This window comes from Marmota monax, unplaced genomic scaffold (genome assembly GCF_021218885.2).
Source record: "Marmota monax isolate L192 unplaced genomic scaffold, Marmota_monax_Labrador192_F-V1.1 WCK01_AAM20220418_F8-fsc00002, whole genome shotgun sequence".
Taxonomy (NCBI): domain Eukaryota; kingdom Metazoa; phylum Chordata; class Mammalia; order Rodentia; family Sciuridae; genus Marmota; species Marmota monax.
Window position 1 is genome coordinate 15,127,020 of NW_026693571.1, and position 20,499 is coordinate 15,147,518.

The 20,499-nt window shown below is 38.2% G+C and overlaps 1 protein-coding gene across 2 annotated transcripts in view; it reads left to right on the forward strand.

Moving 5' to 3' along the window:
• The window catches only part of Manba (mannosidase beta), a 107,748-nt gene that overhangs the window by 47,367 nt on the left and 39,882 nt on the right, over positions 1-20,499 (forward strand). For both annotated transcript variants that reach the window (XM_058583824.1, XM_046459017.2), the window contains exons 8-9: positions 17,993-18,144; positions 19,996-20,113. In XM_058583824.1, coding sequence (XP_058439807.1) covers positions 17,993-18,144; positions 19,996-20,113 — 270 coding nt within the window. The remainder of the gene's footprint in view (positions 1-17,992; positions 18,145-19,995; positions 20,114-20,499) is intronic.

Genomic DNA, 20,499 nt, shown 5'->3' on the forward strand with positions numbered 1-20,499 from the left:
GGGTGTGATAGTGGGAAAGCTGTGCAGCCCATGGAAGCGGGGAAGCAAAGAATGAGCGAGCAGGTGAGGAGCCAGGGACAAAATACAGTCCCCAAGGGTATACCTCCGGTGACCTGCTTCCTTCAGCCACCTCCCACCTGCCTACAGTTACCACCCAATATTCCATTCAGATTATTAATTCATCAAGTGAACTAATCCACTGATGAGGTTCCAGCTCTTGCAGTCTAATTGTTTCACCTCTGAACATCCCTGCATTGCCACATGAGCTTTTTGGGGGACATCACTTATCTAAACTATAACATTTTATTACTTGCATTTAAAAGAAGTTAGAAATAAACAACAGTATCACAGTGATCATAAACAGGAACAAACTCAATGAGAATTACTTCAAACTCCTTTTTGGAGTCACTTTAATGTTAAAAAATTTTTAAAGAGAAAATGTGAACTGTGAGGGTTAATATGTAATTTTTTATAATGTATAACTTTTTTGTATATTTTAGTTCACACATGAAATAGTCTATTAATTTTAATAGTATTTTTATAATTGAAATTTACTTTTTTATATTTGTTAATTGATTTAAAATTAAGAAAGAATAAAAGTAAAACATGCTGTTAGTGGATACTTTCGTTGGGACAATTAGTAAAAAAACAGCATATCTTTGAATACTTTTTGACTACATCGGAGATGTTTTATATAGAGATCCAGTGTACAGATTGGTCAGATAGATCCTTATAGAAGACAGTCAAATTGAAACAAAGAAATGCTTGCATTTCTGGAAAGACTGCTGCTAAACTCACAGAGGGTGTCTTCAAATAACTTGATCATTGTTTCATAAACCTCTGCCACAGTCCAAGATAAAAGATGCTGCACATATAGTCAACAGTCTCAGTGAAGTTCTTAGAAATCAGAGAAATCAATCTCTGCCTCCTGGAAATCATTCTCTAAACATTGCAGAATTTGTTTGGAAATATTTCTTTATATATGACATTTTTAGAACTTTAGAAAATCATTCTTTTTAATGTTACATCACAGATGTAGAAAACTTTAGGAAGTTTCAAAATCCCATCTTAGATAAGGTGGAATGTTCTTTATGAAGCTGGGCACAGATGAGACAAGTTTTTTTTTTAATTTTTTTTTTAGTTGTTGATGGACCTTTATTTTCTTTCTTTATTTGTATGTGGTGCTGAGAATTGAACCCAGTGCCTCACACATGCTAGACAAGTGCTTTAACACGGAGCCACAACCCCAGCCCAACCAGACAAATTTTGAAAAGTTAATCTCGACTTTGAAGTATAGGTACTATGTCATCCTAAGAAGACATGGACACGTGAATTATCTCAGATTTTGCTCTCTGCTGTATGCAGTTATTCTTCTTGAAGTTATCTCTTTTTCCCCTGGGTGTAGTTTTACAAGAGTTTAATCAGATATAAACATGTTTGCAAATAGCCAGAATCTTTCTTGAACAATCTACAGTGAAATATCAAGCTTTTAATTTTTCTTTGATTTATTCTTTATAACAACGCAATATAAGGGAATGGGGATTTACATAGAAAAAGGGGTTAAAAATTGAAGATGAATGCAGGGAGAAATAGGAGATGATGCTGACTATCCATGCCTAGAAAAATCCAAACAGGAATGCCCCAGACATTTTCACCAAGAACTGGACACTTGTTCTAAACCAATGGATCAAATAATATCTGTGTTTGATACCATCTAGCCATTTTCTCTGATTTTGCAGAAGAAAAATTGGAGAAGTGGAACTATTTTTTATTTTGGAGGCATTAGTAATAGTTTGAGTAGATCTCAAGGAAACCAAGGCATTATTTGAAATTTAATGTGAAGTGGAGTTTATATGACTTTGTGTTGAATGCTTTTCCAAAATATTTGTGTATATTTGGTTTCACCTGAAAGAACATTTCTAAGTTAAAAACTAATGGTGTTGGGGCTGAGGCTGTAGCTCAGTGGCAGAGTGCTTGTCTAGCATGTGTGAGGCACTGGTTTGATCCTCAGCACCACATAAAAAATTAATTAATAAACAGAGACATTGTGTGTTCATCTACAACTTGTCAGCTATGACATGATAGATTGGCAAATCTGGCCATAAATATATTAAATTTTTTCCCATAACTGGAGATGAACGCAGGGCCTTATGCATGCTAGGCAAACGGTCTACCACTTAGTCATGTCTCCAGCCTTTTTAAAAATTTTTTTTTTAAATTGTTTATTGTTGGTTGTTCAAAACATTACATAGTTCTTGATATATCATATTTCACACTTTGATTCAAGTGGGTTATGAACTCCCATTTTTACCCCATATGCAGATTGCAAAATCACATCAGTTACACATCCATTGATTTACATATTGCCATACTAGTGTCTGTTGTGTTCTGCTGCCTTTCCTATCCTCTACTATCCCCCCTCCCCTCCCCTCCCCTCCCCTCCCCTCTTCTCTCTCTACCCCCTCTACTGTCATTCATTTCTCCCCCTTGTATTATTTTTCCCTTTCCCCTCACTACCTCTTGTATGTACTTTTGTATAACCCTGAGGGTCTCCTTGCATTTCCATTCAATTTCCCTTCTCTCTCCCTTTCCCTCCCACCTCTCATCCCTGTTTAATGTTTTTTGTTTTTTTTTTTTAATTTTTTATTGTTGGCTGTTCAAAACATTACATAGTTCTTGATATATCATATTTCACAATTTGATTCAAGTGGGTTATGAGCTCCCATTTTTACCCCATATACAGATTGCAGAATCACATCAGTTACACATCCATTGATTTACATATTGCCATACTAGTGTCTGTTGTATTCTGCTGCCTTTCCTATCCTCTACTATCCCCCCTCCCCTCCCCTCCCCTCCCCTCCCCTCTTCTCTCTCTGCTCCCTCTACTGACATTCGTTTGTCCCCCTTATATTATTTTTCCCCTTCCCCTCACTTCCTCTTGTATGTACTTTTGTATAACTCTGAGGGTCTCCTTCCATTTCCATGCATTTTCCCTTCTCACTCCCTTTCCCTCCCACCTCTCATCCCTGTTTAATGTTAATCTTCTTCTCATGCTCTTCGTCCCTACTCTGTTCTTAGTTACTCTCCTTATATCAAAGAAGACATTTGGCATTTGTTTTTTAGGGATTGGCTAGCTTCACTTAGCATAATCTGCTCTAATGCCATCCATTTCCCTGTAAATTCTATGATTTTGTCATTTTTTTAATGCAGAGTAATACTCCATTGTGTATAAATGCCACATTTTTTTAATCCATTCGTCTATTGAAGGGCATCTAGGTTGGTTCCATAGTCTTGCTATTGTGAATTGTGCTGGTATGAACATCGATGTAGCAGTGTCCCTGTAGCATGCTCTTTTTAGGTCTTTAGGGAATAGACCGAGAAGGGGAATAGCTGGGTCAAATGGTGGTTCCATTCCCAGCTTTCCAAGAAATCTCCATACTGCTTTCCAAATTGGCTGCACCAATCTGCAGTCCCACCAGCAATGTACAAGTGTACCCTTTTCCCCACATCCTCGCCAGCACTTGTTGTTTGACTTCATAATGGCTGCCAATCTTACTGGAGTGAGATGGTATCTTAGGGTGGTTTTGATTTGCATTTCTCTGACTGCTAGAGATGGTGAGCATTTTTTCATGTACTTGTTGATTGATTGTATGTTCTCCTCTGAGAAGTGTCTGTTCAGGTCCTTGGCCCATTTGTTGATTGGGTTGTTTGTTATCTTATTGTCTAATTTTTTGAGTTCTTTGTATACTCTGGATATTAGGGCTCTATCTGAAGTGTGAGGAGTAAAGATTTGTTCCCAGGATGTAGGCTCCCTATTTACCTCTCTTATTGTTTCTTTTGCTGAGAAAAAACTTTTTAGTTTGAGTAAGTCCCATTTGTTGATTCTAGTTATTAACTTTTGTGCTATGGGTGTCCTATTGAGGAATTTGGAGCCCGACCCCACCAACTGTAGATCGTAGCCAACTTTTTCTTCTATCAGACGGCGTGTCTCTGATTTGATATCAAGCTCCTTGATCCATTTTGAATTAACTTTTGTGCATGGCGAGAGAAAGGGATTCAGTTTCATTTTGTTGCATATGGATTTCCAGTTTTCCCAGCACCATTTGTTGAAGATGCTATCCTTCCTCCATTGCATGCTTTTAGCCCCTTTATCAAATATAAGATAGTTGTAGTTTTGTGGATTGGTTTCTGTGTCCTCTATTCTGTACCATTGGTCCACCCGCCTGTTTTGGTACCAGTACCATGCTGTTTTTGTTACTATTGCTCTGTAGTATAGTTTGAAGTCTGGTATCGCTATACCGCCTGATTCACACTTCCTGCTTAGCATTGTTTTTGCTATTCTGGGTCTTTTATTTTTCCATATGAATTTCATGATTGCTTTCTCTATTTCTACAAGAAATGCCGTTGGGATTTTGATTGGCATTGCATTAAACCTATAGAGAACTTTTGGTAATATCGCCATTTTGATGATGTTAGTTCTGCCTATCCATGAACAGGGTATATTTTTCCATCTTCTAAGATCTTCTTCTATTTCTCTCTCTAGGGTTCTGTAGTTTTCATTGTATAAGTCTTTCACCTCTCTTGTTAGGTTGATTCCCAAGTATTTTATTTTTTTTGAAGATATTGTGAATGGAGTGGTTGTCCTCATTTCCATTTCAGAGGATTTGTCGCTGATATACAGGAATGCCTTTGATTTATGCATGTTGATTTTATATCCTGCCACTTTGCTGAATTCATTTATTAGCTCTAATAGTTTCTTTGTAGACCCTTTTGGGTCTGCTAGGTATAGAATCATGTCACTGCAAATAGTGATAATTTAAGTTCTTCTTTTCCTATTTTTATGCCTTTAATTTCTTTCGTCTGTCTAATTGCTCTGGCCAGTGTTTCGAGAACTATGTTGAACAGAAGTGGTGAGAGAGGGCATCCCTGTCTTGTTCCAGATTTTAGAGGGAATGCCTTCAGTTTTTCTCCATTCAGAATGATGCTAGCCTGAGGCTTAGCATAGATTGCTTTTACAATATTGAGGTATGTTCCTGTTATCCCTAGTTTTTCTAGAGTTTTGAACATAAAGGGATGCTGTACTTTGTCGAATGCTTTTTCCGCATCTATCGAGATGATCATATGGTTCTTATTTTTAAGTCTATTGATGTGGTGAATAACATTTATTGATTTCCGTATATTGAACCAGCCTTGCATCCCAGGGATGAATCCTACTTGATCATGGTGCACAATTTTTTTGATATGTTTTTGTATCCGATTCGCCAGAATTTTATTGAGGATTTTTGCATCTAGGTTCATTAGAGATATTGGTCTGTAGTTTTCTTTCTTTGAAGTGTCTTTGTCTGGTTTAGGTATCAGGGTGATGTTGGCCTCGTAGAATGAATTTGGAAGTTCTCCCTCTTTTTCTATTTCCTGAAGTAGCTTGAAAAGTATTGGTATTAGTTCCTCTTTAAAGGTTTTGTAAAACTCTGCTGTATACCCATCCGGTCCTGGGCTTTTCTTAGTTGGTAGTCTTTTGATGGTTTCTTCTATTTCCTCAATTGATATTGGTCTGTTTAGGTTGTCTATATCCTCCTGACTCAATCTGGGCAGATCATATGACTTAAGAAATTTATCGATGCCTTCACTGTCTTCTAATTTATTGGAGTATAAGGATTCAAAATAATTTTTGATTATCTTCTGTATATCTGAAGTGTCTATTGTGATATTGCCTTTTTCATCCCGTATGCTAGTAATTTGAGTTCTTTCTCTTCTTCTCTTCGCTAGCATGGCTAAGGGTCTGTCGATTTTGTTTATTTTTTCAAAGAACCAACTTTTAGTTTTGTCAATTTTTTCAATTGTTTCTTTTGTTTCGATTTCATTAATTTCAGCTCTGATTTTAATTATTTCTTGCCTTCTACTTCTTTTGCTATTGTTTTGCTCTTCTTTTTCAAGGATTTTGAGATGAAGTATGAGATCATTTATTTGTTGGTTTTTTCTTTTTTTAAGGAATGAACTCCAAGCAATGAATTTTCCTCTTAGAACTGCTTTCAATGTGTCCCATAGATTCTGATATGTTGTATCTGTGTTTTCATTAATCTCTAAGAATTTTTTAATTTCCTCCTTGATGTCTTCTATAACCCATTGATCATTCAGTAACCTATTGTTCATTCTCCAAGTGATGTATTCTTTTTCCTTCCTTCTTTTATCGTTGATTTTCAGTTCCATTCCATTATGATCAGATAGGATGCATGGTATTAACTCTACTCCTTTATATTGTCTAAGAGTTGCCCTGTGACATAATATATGATCTATTTTTGAGAAGGATCCATGTGCTGCTGAGAAAAAAGTGTAACTGCTTGATGTTGGGTGGTATATTCTATATATGTCAATTAAGTCTAGGTTATTAATTGTGTTATTGAGTTCTGTAGTTTCCTTATTCAACTTTTGTTTGGAAGATCTGTCCAGTGGCGAGAGAGGTGTGTTGAAGTCTCCCATGATTATTGTATGGTGGTCTATTAGACTCTTGAACTTGAGAAGAGTTTGTTTGATGAACATAGCTGCACCATTGTTTGGGGCATATATATTTATGATTGTTATGTCTTGTTGGTGTATGGTTCCCTTAAGCAGTATGTAGTGTCCCTCTTTATCCCTTTTGATTAACTTTGGCTTGAAATCTATTTTATTTGATATGAGTATGGACACTCCTGCTTGTTTCCGAAGTCCATATGAGTGATATGATTTTTCCCAACCTTTCACCTTCAGCCTATGTATGTCTTTTCCTATCAAATGCGTCTCCTGTAGGCAGCATATTGTTGGGTCTTGTTTTGTGATCCATTCTACTAGCCTGTGTCTCTTAATTGGTGAGTTTAAGCCATTAACATTTAGGGTTATTATTGAGATATGGGTTGTTCTTCCAGCCATATTTGTTTATTTATGTTACTAAACATGGTTTGTTTTCCTCTTTGATTATTTTCCCCCCTCTTTACTGTCCTACCTCCCACTGTTGGTTTTCGTTGTTATTTTCCATTTCCTCTTCCTGTAATGTTTTGCCGAGGATGTTTTGAAGAGATGGTTTTCTAGCTGCAAATTCTTTTAATTTTTGTTTATCGTGGAAGGTTTTAATTTCATCTTCCATCCTGAAGCTTAATTTCGCTGGATACACAATTCTTGGTTGGAACCCATTTTCTTTCAGTGTTTGAAATATGTTATTCCAGGATCTTCTAGCTTTCAGAGTCTGTGTTGAAAGATCAGCTGTTATCCTGATTGGCTTACCCCTAAATGTAATCTGCTTCCTTTCTCTTGTAGCTTTTAAAATTCTCTCCTTATTCTGTATGTTGGGCATCTTCATTATAATGTGTCTAGGTGTGGATCTCTTATGATTTTGCACATTCGGCGTCCTGTAGGCTTCTAGGATTTGGGATTCTGTCTCATTCTTCAAGTCTGGGAAGTTTTCTCGTATTATTTCATTGAATAGATTGCTCATTCCTTTTGTTTGGAGTTCTATACCTTCCTGTATCCCAATGACTCTTAAGTTTGGTCTCTTAATGTTATCCCATATTTCTTGGATGTTCTGCTCATGGTTTCTTAACAGTCTTGCTGAGCTGTCTATGTTCTTTTCCAGTTGAAATATTTTGTCTTCATTGTCTGATGTTCTATCTTCTAAGTGTTCTACTCTGCTGGTAGTATTCTCAATTGAGTTTTTAAGTTGGTTTATTGCTTCCTGCATTTCTAGGATTTCTGTTTGTTTGTTTCTTATAACCTCTATCTCCCTGTATAGTTGATCCTTTGCTTCCTGGATTTGTTTGTGTAATTCATTGTCGAAGTGATCTTTCATTGTCTGATTTTGCTGTCTAATGTCTTCCTTGATACTCCAGATCATCTAAAGCATGTATATCCTGAATTCTTTATCTGACATTCCATCTGCTGCAGCTGTTACCTCTTCTAAAGTTGCGTTGACCTGCATTGCTTGTGGTCCTTTCTTTCCTTGTCTTTTCATACTGCTTGCTTTTCTTTCTGCTTGGTGAAACTGTTGTGTTTTTGAAATTTTTTTCCCCCTATATATTTATATTGCTCTTGTATAGTTGAAAAGTCTCCCTTGCAGGGTCGGGCGGCGGTCTGCCTACTTTGCAGGCGCGGGTGGCGGCTCTGGTCTGCCCCTCCTCCAATTGGTGTGAGGTGTCTACCACGCCCGCGGACCCCTGGGCCTGTTCTGCCGGTCGGTCGCAGGTCTGCCTACCTTGCAGGCGCGGGCGGCGGCTCTGCTCTGCCCTTACTCCAATTGGGGTGTCGTGACTACCACAACGGCAGGTCACTGGGCCTGTTCCGGGTGCGGGCGGTGGCTCTGTCCTGGTCCTACTCCAATTGGGGTGACGTGTGTATCACGCCGGCAGGCCACCGGGCCTTATCTGCCGGTCGGTCGCAGGTCTGCCTACCCTGCAGGCGCGGGCGGCGGCTCTGCTCTGCCCCCCCTCCAATTGGTGTGACTTGTCTACAACACCCGCGGTCCGCTGGGCCTGTTCCGGGCGCGGGTGAAGGCTCTGCTCTGCTCCTACTCCAAATGGGGTGACGTGTCTGTCGCACCGGCAGGCCACTGGGCCTGTCCCGTTGGTCGGTCGCAGGTCTGCCCACCTTTTGGGCACGGGTGGCGACTCTGCTCTGCCCCTACTCCAATTGGGGTGTCGTGACTACCACACCGGCAGGTCGCTGGGCCTGTTCCTGGCGTGGGCGGCGGCTCTGCTCTGCCCCTACTCCAATTGGGGTGACGTGTGTACCATGCCGGCAGGCCGCTGGGCCTGATCCGCCGGTCTGTCGCAGGTCTGCCTACCTTTGCTGTCGCGGGCGGCGGCTCTGCCCTGCCCCTCCTACCACGCCCGCGGACCGCTGGTCCTGATCTGCAAGTTGGTCGCAGGTCTGCCCACCCTGCGGGCACGGGTGGCAGTTCCGCTCCGCCCCCACTCCAATTGGGGTCACGTGACCACCACACAGGCGGGCCGCTGGGCCTGATCCGGGCGCGGGCAAAGGCTCTGCTCTGCCCCTACTCCAGTTGGGGTGACGTGTGTACCACGCTGGCAGGCCGCTGGGCCTGATCCGCTGGTCTGTCGCAGGTCTGCTTACCTTGCAGGTGCGGGCAGCAGCTCTGCCCTGCCCCTCCTACCACGCCCGCGGACCGCTGGGCCTGATCTGCAGGTTGGTCACAGGTCTGCCCACCTTGTGGGCGCGGGTGGCGGCTCCGCTTCGCCCCCTCTCCAATTGGGGTCACGCGACCACCACGCCGGCGAGCCGCTGGGCCTGCTCCGGGCGCGGGTGTCGGCCCCGCTCCTCCCCTCTGGCTCCACGACAAAGCGAGAGAGACTCGGGTGTCTGTGACTCACCCTCCCTACCAGGAGAGCAACTGTTTCTGTCGCCACTGGTATTGATGAAGTTCTCTCCTCCGCCGCTTTCTGATGACATCAGATCTCTGCCATGTTGGTATCCTATGCGAATGGCAGCATTTCGTTCCCTTTGCCGGGTGACCAAAGCATCGGGTGAGTCCTGACCGGCCCTCACAGGCCCCGTCTCAGTCCTGTTGCCACTGCCCACGAAGGCTCGGTTGGTATTTACCTCCACAGTACTCAGCAGGACCCGGACCGAGAAGCAGTTTCCGCGGGCTCCTTAGCTCTGGGCCAGAGCAGTTCCAGGAGCTGGAACTCGGCCGCTCCGTGCTCGGTGTATGCTCTGATAAGAGCAGGCTCCAAGAAGCAGTTTCCGCGGGTTATTTAGCACTGAGCCTGAGTAATTTGTCTGCAAGCCGCAGGTGAATGACAGCCTGAAATTACCTGTTCTATGGCTGAATGAGCTGCGATCAGTCGAAAACAGGGATGGTGACGTCAGCTCTCCAAGATGGTGGCCGCTGGACTCTAGCCGCGGGGCGATTTGCTGAATAAGCAGTGTGACCCTCCGTGCGGACAAATCTCTCGCGTTTGAGCCCCCGTAGCCGATCCTCGTGCGATGGAAATCCTTCCTCCAGGTTCCGGAGCACCCCACTATTGCTGGAAATTCCTAACAAGATAGCCTTTAGCCGTCCTGACTCGTCATTCTCCCACACAGTGACACGGCACACGGGGGCAATGCACTCCCCTCGCCGCCATCTTCCCCTACCTAAAATTTTTGTTTTGACCTTGAGACAGGCTCTTGGTAAGTCATTAAGGCTGTCTTCCAATTTACATTCCTCCTGCCTCAGCTTCCTAAGTAATTGGGATTATAGGTATGCACTACCATGCCTGGCTTTGGCTACACTCTTTATTAACATAAATATCTAAAGAATATCAATTTTGAGAAAGTTGTTGGCAAATTTTTAAAAGTTAAGACTCAAAATAGCAGATATTATTTTCATTACTACAAACCAATATGTAGGTAAATTATTTCTTCTTTAATAGAATAAAATATGTTAATAGAATAAAAATATGAATCTAAGACTATTTCCTTTTTTGTACTTTAATCTTTATTTTACTTTATGTATTTATTTATTTTTGGTACTGGGGATTTTGCCCAGAGGCACTTTACCACTGAGTCACACCTCTAGTCCTTTTTTTAATCCTCATTCTTTTTTTTAATTGATTTTATTTTTAAAATACATGACAGCAGAATGCATTACAATTCTTATTACACATATACAGCACAATTTTTCATATGTCTGTTTGTATATAAAGTATGTTCACACCAATTCATGTCATCATACATGTACTTTGGATAATGAAGTCCATCACATTTCACCATCATTGCTAACCCTCTGCCCCCTTACATCCCCTCCCACCTTTCTGCCTATCTAGAGTTCATCTATTCCTCCCATGCTCCCCCTCCCTACCCCACTATGAGTCAGTCACCTTATATCAGAGAAAACATTTGGCATTTGTTTTTTGGGGATTGGCTAATTTCACTTAGTATTATCTTCTCCAATGCCATCCATTTACCTGCAAATGCCATGATTTTATTCTCTTTTATTGCTGAATAATATTCCATTGTGTATATATGCCACATTTTTTTTTTTATCCATTCATCTACTTAAGGGCATCTGGGTTGGTTCCACACAGTTTGGCTATTGTGAATTGTGCTGCTATAAACATTGATGTAGCTGTGTCCTTGTAGTATGTTGTTTTTAAGTCCTTTGGGTATAGACTGAGGAGAGGGATAGCTGGGTCAAATGGTGATTCCATTCCCTGTTTTCCAAGGAATCTATACTGCTTTCCATATTGGCTGCACCAATTTGCAGTCCCACCAGCAATGTGTGAGTGTACCTTTTTCCCCACATCCTCACCAACACTTATTGTTGTTTGTCTTCATAATAGCTGCTATTCTGACCCTCCAGTCCTGTTTTAATATTTTATTTTGAGATAGGGTCTCACTAAGTTGCTTAGCATCTGGCCCTACTGGGATTATAGGTGTGCACCACTGTGCCTGGCTCTATTTTACTATTTAGAAAGAAATTGGTGTCCTTATACAAAGTTCAATTAAAGAAAGTTTTTATTGTCTGTATTTCCCTTCTGGTCATTTTTATTATTCATTTCACTATTACTACTGAAAATAATTTTGCTGTATAGAAAAGGAGGATGTTAAAAAGTGATTCCGTTTGGTGTCAGATACACATCTGGCTTCAAAGATATCCGATGACTGTGCTGCTGGGGTCAGTGCTCATCTGCTAACTTCTGGTTGTGCTCTTGGCAAGGGCACCACGAAGGAACTTCTGCTCCCTTGCACAGGCCCATCTGACAAGTGCTGTTTGTGGAGACCCTGAGCTCCTTTTCTCATACTTCTGCATGACTGAGCATTTTCAGATCAAAGACAGAAACGTGGTGTTTGCTGTCTTTGCAAATGTTTGGTAGTAGGTGTGAAATGATTTTAGAAGGTGTAACATTTGCCAGTGTTAGGAAGAAGTGTTTTTTGTTGTTATGGAGAAAATTGTTCTTTTGAAAATCTAGTGATGCCAACAGCCTGATTACAAATAGCTGAGGAGCAGCACTTGGTTTATGAATCGATGATTCGTTACATCATCATCTGTGTGGTCTGCCAGAGAAGGACATTAGAGGAGTACAGCATCTACTTATGAGTCACACACCCCTGGAGACCCGTGCTTAAGATATCCCCAGCTGCATCTGAAATAATGTGTTCAGTTTTTCTGCACTCTTAAAGTTAATCCTGTTTAAAAGATGAGATCTTTATGAAGCTAATAATCATAATCATAATCACAATTATAAAGATCTGGGAAGCTCGGGAAACAAAATTTTTAGCACAGAAAAATTTGAGGGTTAAAAAATTTAAAGTCTAAACTGCTTGATTTATACATTTTTTAGGATCTTAGATATTTATGCCTTTCCCACCTATTTTTAGACAGTAATTTGCTTTGTTGGATTGTTTAAAAATTATTTTCGTCTCATAGGAAGATAGTGTATTCACTGTGGATCAAATGTGTGTTACTCAGGGGTGTTTTCCAAAAAGCCTGTTTTTAGAGGCCATTATTTTCTATGAAGTAAAACCCTGTAGCAGAGGCATTTATGTTACCTATGGAAACTGCCAGAGGACATGGTGAATACTGACATTTATTACAGGTGCACCAGCACCTCAAGTCATGCTCAGGGGCAAGGTGGCTGGTAATCACTGCTTTACCTCTGAGGCCCAGGCAGGTGGTTTAGTGGTTACTTTGACCTGGGTTGGAAAATTCAGGAGTTGGGGGATTGGGAATGATGTCTTTCTTTTCACAAGAGAATTTGCACAGAAAAGAAAAATGTTGAAAAGTGTGTTTTATAGTTAACACTACTTATAGCATTAATTAGTAAGAAATAAATGAGTTCTTTTTTCTAGATTAATAATTTTCAGATTATTTTGGACTCAGAACTACTTTACACTCACAAAAAAGTATTGAGCAACTGGGCATGGTGGTGCACACCTATAATCCCAGCAATTTGGGAGGCTGAGGCAGGAGGATCTCAAGTTTCAGGCCAGCCTTAGCAACTTGGCTTGAAAATAAATAAATAAATAAAATACAATTAGAAGTACTGGGGATGTGACTTGGTGATAAATGGCCCTGGGTTCTCCCCATTACTCCTCCCGCCTCCACAAAAAGTATTGAGCACCCTAATGTGCTGATGTTTCTTTGGGCTCTATGTATTACCATAGTAAATATTTATACTTAGAATTAAATATTTACTTATTCATCTAAAATCACCACAATAAGTCATGAGATGTGAGTTTATCTGACTTATTTTATGAAAAGTAAGTATATTTATAAACCAAAAATTTGATGTGAATAATGACATTGTTTTATATATTTGCAAATGTCTTTAATATTTTAATAAAGGCAGCTAGATTCTTATCTGCATCTGTGTTCAATTTTCAATATGTTCTTCTGGTTGAAACATGAAGAGAATCTGACCTTACACAGACATGTAGTTGTAAAAAGGAAGAGTGCTTTAATAGTATTTTCAGATAATTGTGGATATTCTTTGGTACTATACTAGAACTTAACAAGTGGTAGTTTTTTTGTGTGTGCTTGGTACTAGAAATTAAACCTCAGGCCTCAGGCTACTTTATCACTGAGCCACATCCTCAGGCCTTTTTTTAAATTTTCTTTTTTGAGACAGGGTCTTGCTAAGTTGCTTAGGGCCTTACTAAGTTGCTGAGACTGACTTTGAAACTGTGATCCTCCTGCCTCTCAGTTTTCTGAGCCATTGGGATTATAGGCATGTACCACTGTGCCCGACAACAGGTGATAGTTTCTTAAAGGTTGGTTGCAACTCTGAAGCAATTTCAATGAACTTTTCATTCTGTTACGTTAAAATCCATTGGACTATCTTGCAGTTTTAATGGATTCCTTACTCAAATGGTGTGACACTGTAATATAATACATTGGTTATTTAAAAATTGTTGGTTTCCTGAGAAATTATAAATCTTCCAAATGTTGAAACAATTTCATTTTCCAGAATCACATTCATATTTGTTAATATCTCCTCTGATGTCACCTGGAAAATCTTTTAAGTATCAAATGCTCTCAAGCTCAGGGTAATGGATACAAGCTTTTGTAAATCCTGTTTTTTTGCTTGAAAGTTTGAGTTTTATCATTGTCCACAAATATTGCCAGTTGTCTTCTTTGAAGTGACAGACTCACTCATTCCCTTTCAAGAAAATGCCTGCCAGGAATCCATGTCAGAACAGCCATAGGTCATCCGTTAGTCCTTTTTTCTAGTAAAAATGGAGTTTCATAACGAGATGACTGACCGAGCTCACTACTCAAAAAATGGCCCAGATGTTTTTCCTCAAGATGTTTGTCCTGCATGGTATTTCTCTTTTCATCACATAGGATATTAAAATGATGTGTAATCAGCCTTGATATTTAATAAGATTGACAATTTTTGCTGCTTTATCTGAAGTGACACTGGCACTTTTTTTCTGCTAATGCTTGAAGGTGAAGGAAATAATGACAACTAACACAGTTTGGAGCTGCTGCTTTGATTTCTGCTAAGGGATCTGCAGTGTTACCCTCTGCATTTTAACGCCTGTGCAAATGCTAACACAGAAGTTGCACTATAACCTTGAGATTTAAAAAAAAAAATTCAGTACTCTGAGTATTTCAACACCTCTTGTACTTTGGTGTTAAAAATTCACATAAAATATCTTCTTTGATAAATTATTTGTCTGATAACAGACAAACACATGCAAAATAGCAAGTTCATCAATGTGAGGAAGTTCACCCTTTTGTAAAGCAAAAGTATGATTTTTCCAATATCAACTCAATCTTCATATTGCAGCTAGATCTTTTAATTGAACGTGTTACTGTGTCATTACAAAATGGTGATGCTGTGGTTTTTTTTCATTGACTTTTCATCCTGGAGGCACTCAAAAACCCAACACGTGTACTTCTCCAGCCAGTGCAGCACCAGGAACTCTATATAATAGAGACTATAGCCTTTTTCATCACTGATTTGAAGAGATGTAACAAATAGTATTTGGCTTTTAAAAAGCTTATCATGTCTAAGTTTAAGGTATTTGATTTCTTTTTCTTTTTTAAAAAGGTAGTGCATTGTACAAGACACAATAAAGTAACTTGTTAAAATCTCTAAAGATAATGAGATGAACATCATTATCCTAAGTACATGTATGAAGACATGAATTGTGTGACTCTGTGTGCAACCAGAGACATGAAAAATTATATTATATGTGTAATAAAAAAAGTAATATTTCACTAAAAAATAAAATCAATGTGAGTGGAGCTGAGGTGGCCACTGAGCTAGCCCTGCAGATTCACCTTGCTTGACAATTAAATCTTGGTTTTCAGGTCCCAGCTAATGACATATTGATTTTACTTTTGCAGTATATAACTCAACAACAATAGTTTACACCCTCCATTAGCGTTTATTTATGGTGATGAAATTCCATCTGCATTTTTGAGATCTGTGGAGTCTCCAAGGGTGGGCAGTCCATATGTGTGGCCATTACAGCTTCTGCTATAAGTCATTTCCTTCATTTGTCTTATCCAATGCTTATTGTTCCTTTAAAAAAAATCTCTAAAGATGAGGGAAAGATGACTGTCATAATAATTTCATTTGTTATTTATAATGTTACCCAGTTTCCTTGGAATAGATTCTCCTCCCAACCCCACAAGTCAAAAGACTCTCTTATGTCAGTTTCATTGTTTTTCAGCACTTTTAGATGCAGACAGGACAGTTAGAGGTTGAGAATTTAAACCTTCTAATCCTATTTTAACAATTCATCCTTACATTAGGAAAACATATATTCAATTTTCTTTTAGAATGAGATAAAATATTATTAAACTCTAAAATGGGTTTTAATTTAAAAATTAATATTTGATTTAAAAAACTTAAGAAATATCACTGTGAATAAAACTAACAAAGAGGATCCAGTCTTATGTTTCTGTGAAGGTTGCGAGGGAAACTGTGGGATTCATAATAAAGATTTGTTGAACAGTTAGAGACATTTTACAGAGATTATAACAGAAATAATTAAAGAGAGATAGAAAGAGCACAGTAAAAGTACTGAGAACAAACTGAGTTAATCTTTCAAAAAGCACTTCTTTAAACCCCAAACCTATGCTTTAGAAATAGAGCCCACAGGGCTGAGAATGTAGCTTAGTGGTAGAGTGCTTGCCTAACATGTGCAAGGCCCTGGGTTCAGAACTCAGCACCACAAAAGAAACAAAGGAAAAAACCAAAAAATAGCATACAGAATATACAAAGTACATATATATATTAGCTGCCAGTCAGGATGTCATCTCACATCATTATTGTGATTTAGATATGAGGTATACCCCAAAAGCTCTTGTGTGAGTCAATGCAAGAAATTTAGAGGTGAAATGATTGGGTTATGAAAACCTTAACCTAATTAGTGCATTAATCCACTGATAGAGATTAACTAGGTGGTAACTATAGGCAGGTGGGTGGGGTGTAGCTGGAGGAGGTGGGTCGTTGGGGCTGTGTGCCTTTGGCGTATATATGTGTTCCTGGAGAGATTGGTTGTCTATGGACTGAGATCTCTGTAACTGTGAGCCCCAAATAGGCTTTTACACCTCTAAAATTGTTCTTGTCAGGTCTTTTGGTTACAGCAGTGAAAAAGTTGACTAAAACAATCATCCCTAGGAATTCCACTCACACTCAGGAAAGAATAAGAGAGAAAAAGGCAAATAGGGTTTTAACTTTTATTGTGCCAATAATTCGGAGCCCCAGGACCCCTGAAAGGTTCTAAGAGACCACTTTCAAAGAACTACTCTTCTAGAAAGTTGAGCTCACCATCAAAAAGTGGTCTCTAAAAACCATGGTGACTTCTTCACCACTCTAAAGCAGGTGTGGCAATTCCATGTCAAAATTCTCCTGATCCAGGTCATGTTCTGTGTCTTCTCATGAAGTTAATTCTGATTTCTTTTGTCTTGTCTTCTAAATAAGGGCAAAGATAAGAAAGTAGAAGGATGAATGAATGTAGATACTGACACTACATGAAATATACTGATTTGTGGTTTTTTTTTAATTTGAGAAGTGTATAATTTTTTAAAAAAATTTTAAAAAAATTTTAGTTGTTGATGTACCTTTATTTTTTTATTTATTTATATGTGGTGCTGAGGATTGAACCCAGTGCCTCACACATGCTAGGCAAGCACTCTGCCACTGAACCATAACCCCAGCCCTGAGAAGTGCATAATTTTGATTCAAGGCTAGGCTTTATTGGTAAACAACAATGTCACTCATTCCTTGATCAGGTTTATGGATGTTAAAAAGGAAGATTTTGATGAGAATAGCAGAGCTTTTCTAGGTCTTGTTGCCCTTAACTAACTGGGAAAATCTGACTGGACTGAGGAACAAAGTCTCCTCCTCTCCTGTAGCAATGATAGCACTGAAGTGTGTGCTCCTGTAAGATCTTTTTCCAATGAATGTATCCCATACAGCTCCAGTTGATATACCAGAGCTCTGTCAAACATTGAGTTTAATGTGATAATTAGGATGAAATTGCCCATTAAACAAAGTTATTTTTTATAGTAATGTGCTATTAAGATTGGAAAGTTGTAAATTATAAAGTGCGTAAGCTTTTTTCCCTTTGATTCCAAGATACACATTTTGGCACATTTTAATAACACTGAAATGAGAATGTGTTTTTCAATTGAAGATGTATTAGTTTGACTGATGGTACTTTTTTCCTACTTTTGTGAAAAAGCATCAATTTTTGTTTTAATTATGAAATGCTATGTTCAAATTTGCTTTTGTTCTTACGTAATCATAAAAGCCCATTCCATGAGGAAGACTCAATGTATTTTGCTCTTTGTTTCTGTATTTTTCTTTTTCAAGAGAAATAACAGACTAATATATTTACTGAAATTTATATTTTCACATTAATTGCTTTGTAGCAAATAGGAAACTTTACATTAAAATCTGATTACATTAAAATATGTTTAAGAAGCATGCTTCTTTTTTTAAAAAAACAAATTTTGTGTATGTGTCTGATTCAATATTCAATATTTAATTGTTCATGACAGGTTTATTTTAGAACAGTAGAACTTGTAGAAGAGCCCATAAAAGGATCTCGTGGTCTGAGTTTCTACTTTAAGATTAATGGACTTCCCATATTTCTGAAAGGCTCCAACTGGATCCCACCAGATTCTTTCCAGGATAGAGTAACTTCTGACTTGTGAGTATTGGCATTCTTTTCTTGTTCCTTTTTTATTAACTGTCTCAAAAAGCTTAAGAGTGACTCACTTCTATTTTTTTTGGTCTCAGGAAGAACTGAGAGGTAGTATAGAATTCCAGGATGATAGAAACTTTAGAATGGGCAGACTTTTAAATCAAATATTCCAATCTCCTGAGCTATTGATAGAGACAACTTTAGCCATCCAATTTTAGAAAACTATTATATATTTACCCTGGATAAACAAGAAAATGGCAGCTTCACATTTTGGGTAGTGAGTCCCAGAAAAAAAAATTATCATATTTAACTTTTTTTTCAGTTCTTCAAATAATATCTTAAGTATTTTTGAGAATGGTTTTAACAGATAGCAATCCATACTTTTATTTTTGTGCTAACATAATATTCTTTTACTTTTACCTTAATAAAAGAACTAAATCTTGGTTGGGGAGGAAATGGGGAGCTATGGGTCAGGGATACAAAGCAGGAGGTATGTGGGAGGAACAGGTCTGGAGATTTGTTGGACAACATGTGGACCATGGGAAATACAATTGGACCATTCGTGGGCTCATGTTAAATGAGTATATTTTTGCTGCTCTTGGCGCTAAAACAAGAAAAATGGGTGACTATGTGAAATGATGGCTATGTTAATTTGTTTTGCCATAATAGCCTTTTTACTATCTGTACATATCCCATAACATCATATTGTATAACTTAAATATATAATACAACTTATTTAAAAGAAAAGAAAACAAACAAACAAAAATCTTAAAAAATCTACATCTAGGAAAAAACCCGGAGTGTTTTTCTGAAGGGTTTGAGAATAGAACTTTAGAAGAAAACAATATTTCCTAATTGATTGTATAAACTATCTTTGCGATAGTGAAAATAAACTTTGTGAAAGGAAAATAAACACTTTTTTCTTTGCCTTAAGTTAAATAACAGCTCAGCATATTTACAAATGTATAAGTCTGCCTTGTAGTATGTTATTTGATGTTTAGAATGTAAATATCATTAGTAGCTAAATCCTCAGTTTTATAATACTTATTGTGATTTTCTTTTACTTTAAAATGTGTGTTTTATTTTAGATTTCATAAGACAATGAAATGCTCCTCCAGATGCAGCATAGGATAATTTGCTCTATTTTTTTCCTTCTCCTCCTACTGATTTGCCCTTTCTGTTTAGCACAACTGGGCCAATTTTTGTCAGCCTGCAGGGGATGTTGAGAGCAGAGTTTAAAGGGACCAGCCTGTTCTTTGGCTTTCCAATTCATTCCGGAGCGGTGTTCTGGGGCTGGAGGGAAGGGCCATGCTCTCCAACTGGCTGTAAATTTCTAAATTTTCCAGAGGGTAGAGTGAAAAAGAATTGGATAAAGTAGAAAGGATATTTACTGCAGAAAGGAGTATAAGGCTGAAAGAATTTTAAAAAAGATCAGGGTGAGTGAGGAAATAATATTCAAGCTTTGATTTTTGTTTTGTTGTTTGCAATGGCATTTGCAATATAATATATTGTGTGCAATATAAAATAAGTGAACTTTCTAAGTTTTACATCACAATTTTTTTCTGTAGGAATAAATACAAAACAAAAATTAGCTTTAAAAAATAGTGTAACATTACTGAATATTTAGAAAGGAAAGATGTCCATATTTTTCAAAGTTTGTTTGCTTTATGTGGTTACATGTAAATTATATATTATCTAGAAGTAAATATTTACTTCACTTTCTTTATTTAGATTTATATCCAAATCATTGCGATTTTAAGGTGTGTTTTTCTAACAGAGATTTAAAAATGTTTTTAAATTTTTTTCTTAATATTCCAAAGTATCTAAATTAAATTACTTTCTACCTTTCTCCTCCAGGTTACGGCTCCTTTTGCAGTCTGTTGTGGATGCTAACATGAATGTTCTTCGGGTGTGGGGAGGAGGCGTTTATGAGCAGGATAAGTTCTATGAACTCTGTGATGAACTAGGGATAATGGTGAGTAGTTGATAGCATTTTTATATATTGATAGGTTACTGTGTCCTCAGTTTGTCTTCCAGTGTTCTGAGTGGATATTATTACGCCTTACTTCTTTTTTCAGAGCCTGGTATAATGTTCCATTTTGGCCAAAGGAGTACATGACATCTTGTAAACCCAGAGCCATTGTTGATGGCAAATATCAGGATTACCTAATTATTTTAAAATAATAAGTATTGTATATATTGGTTATATCTATGAATGTATCTATGTATATTTTCTTTGTCATATGTAAGTATGCTTAATAAAATAAAATATATAAATAATTTAACTTTAAGGAGCACTGACTAGTCCCAGAGAGAAGCAAAATAATAGGGCTGGGGTTGTGGCTCAGCCGTAGAGTGCTC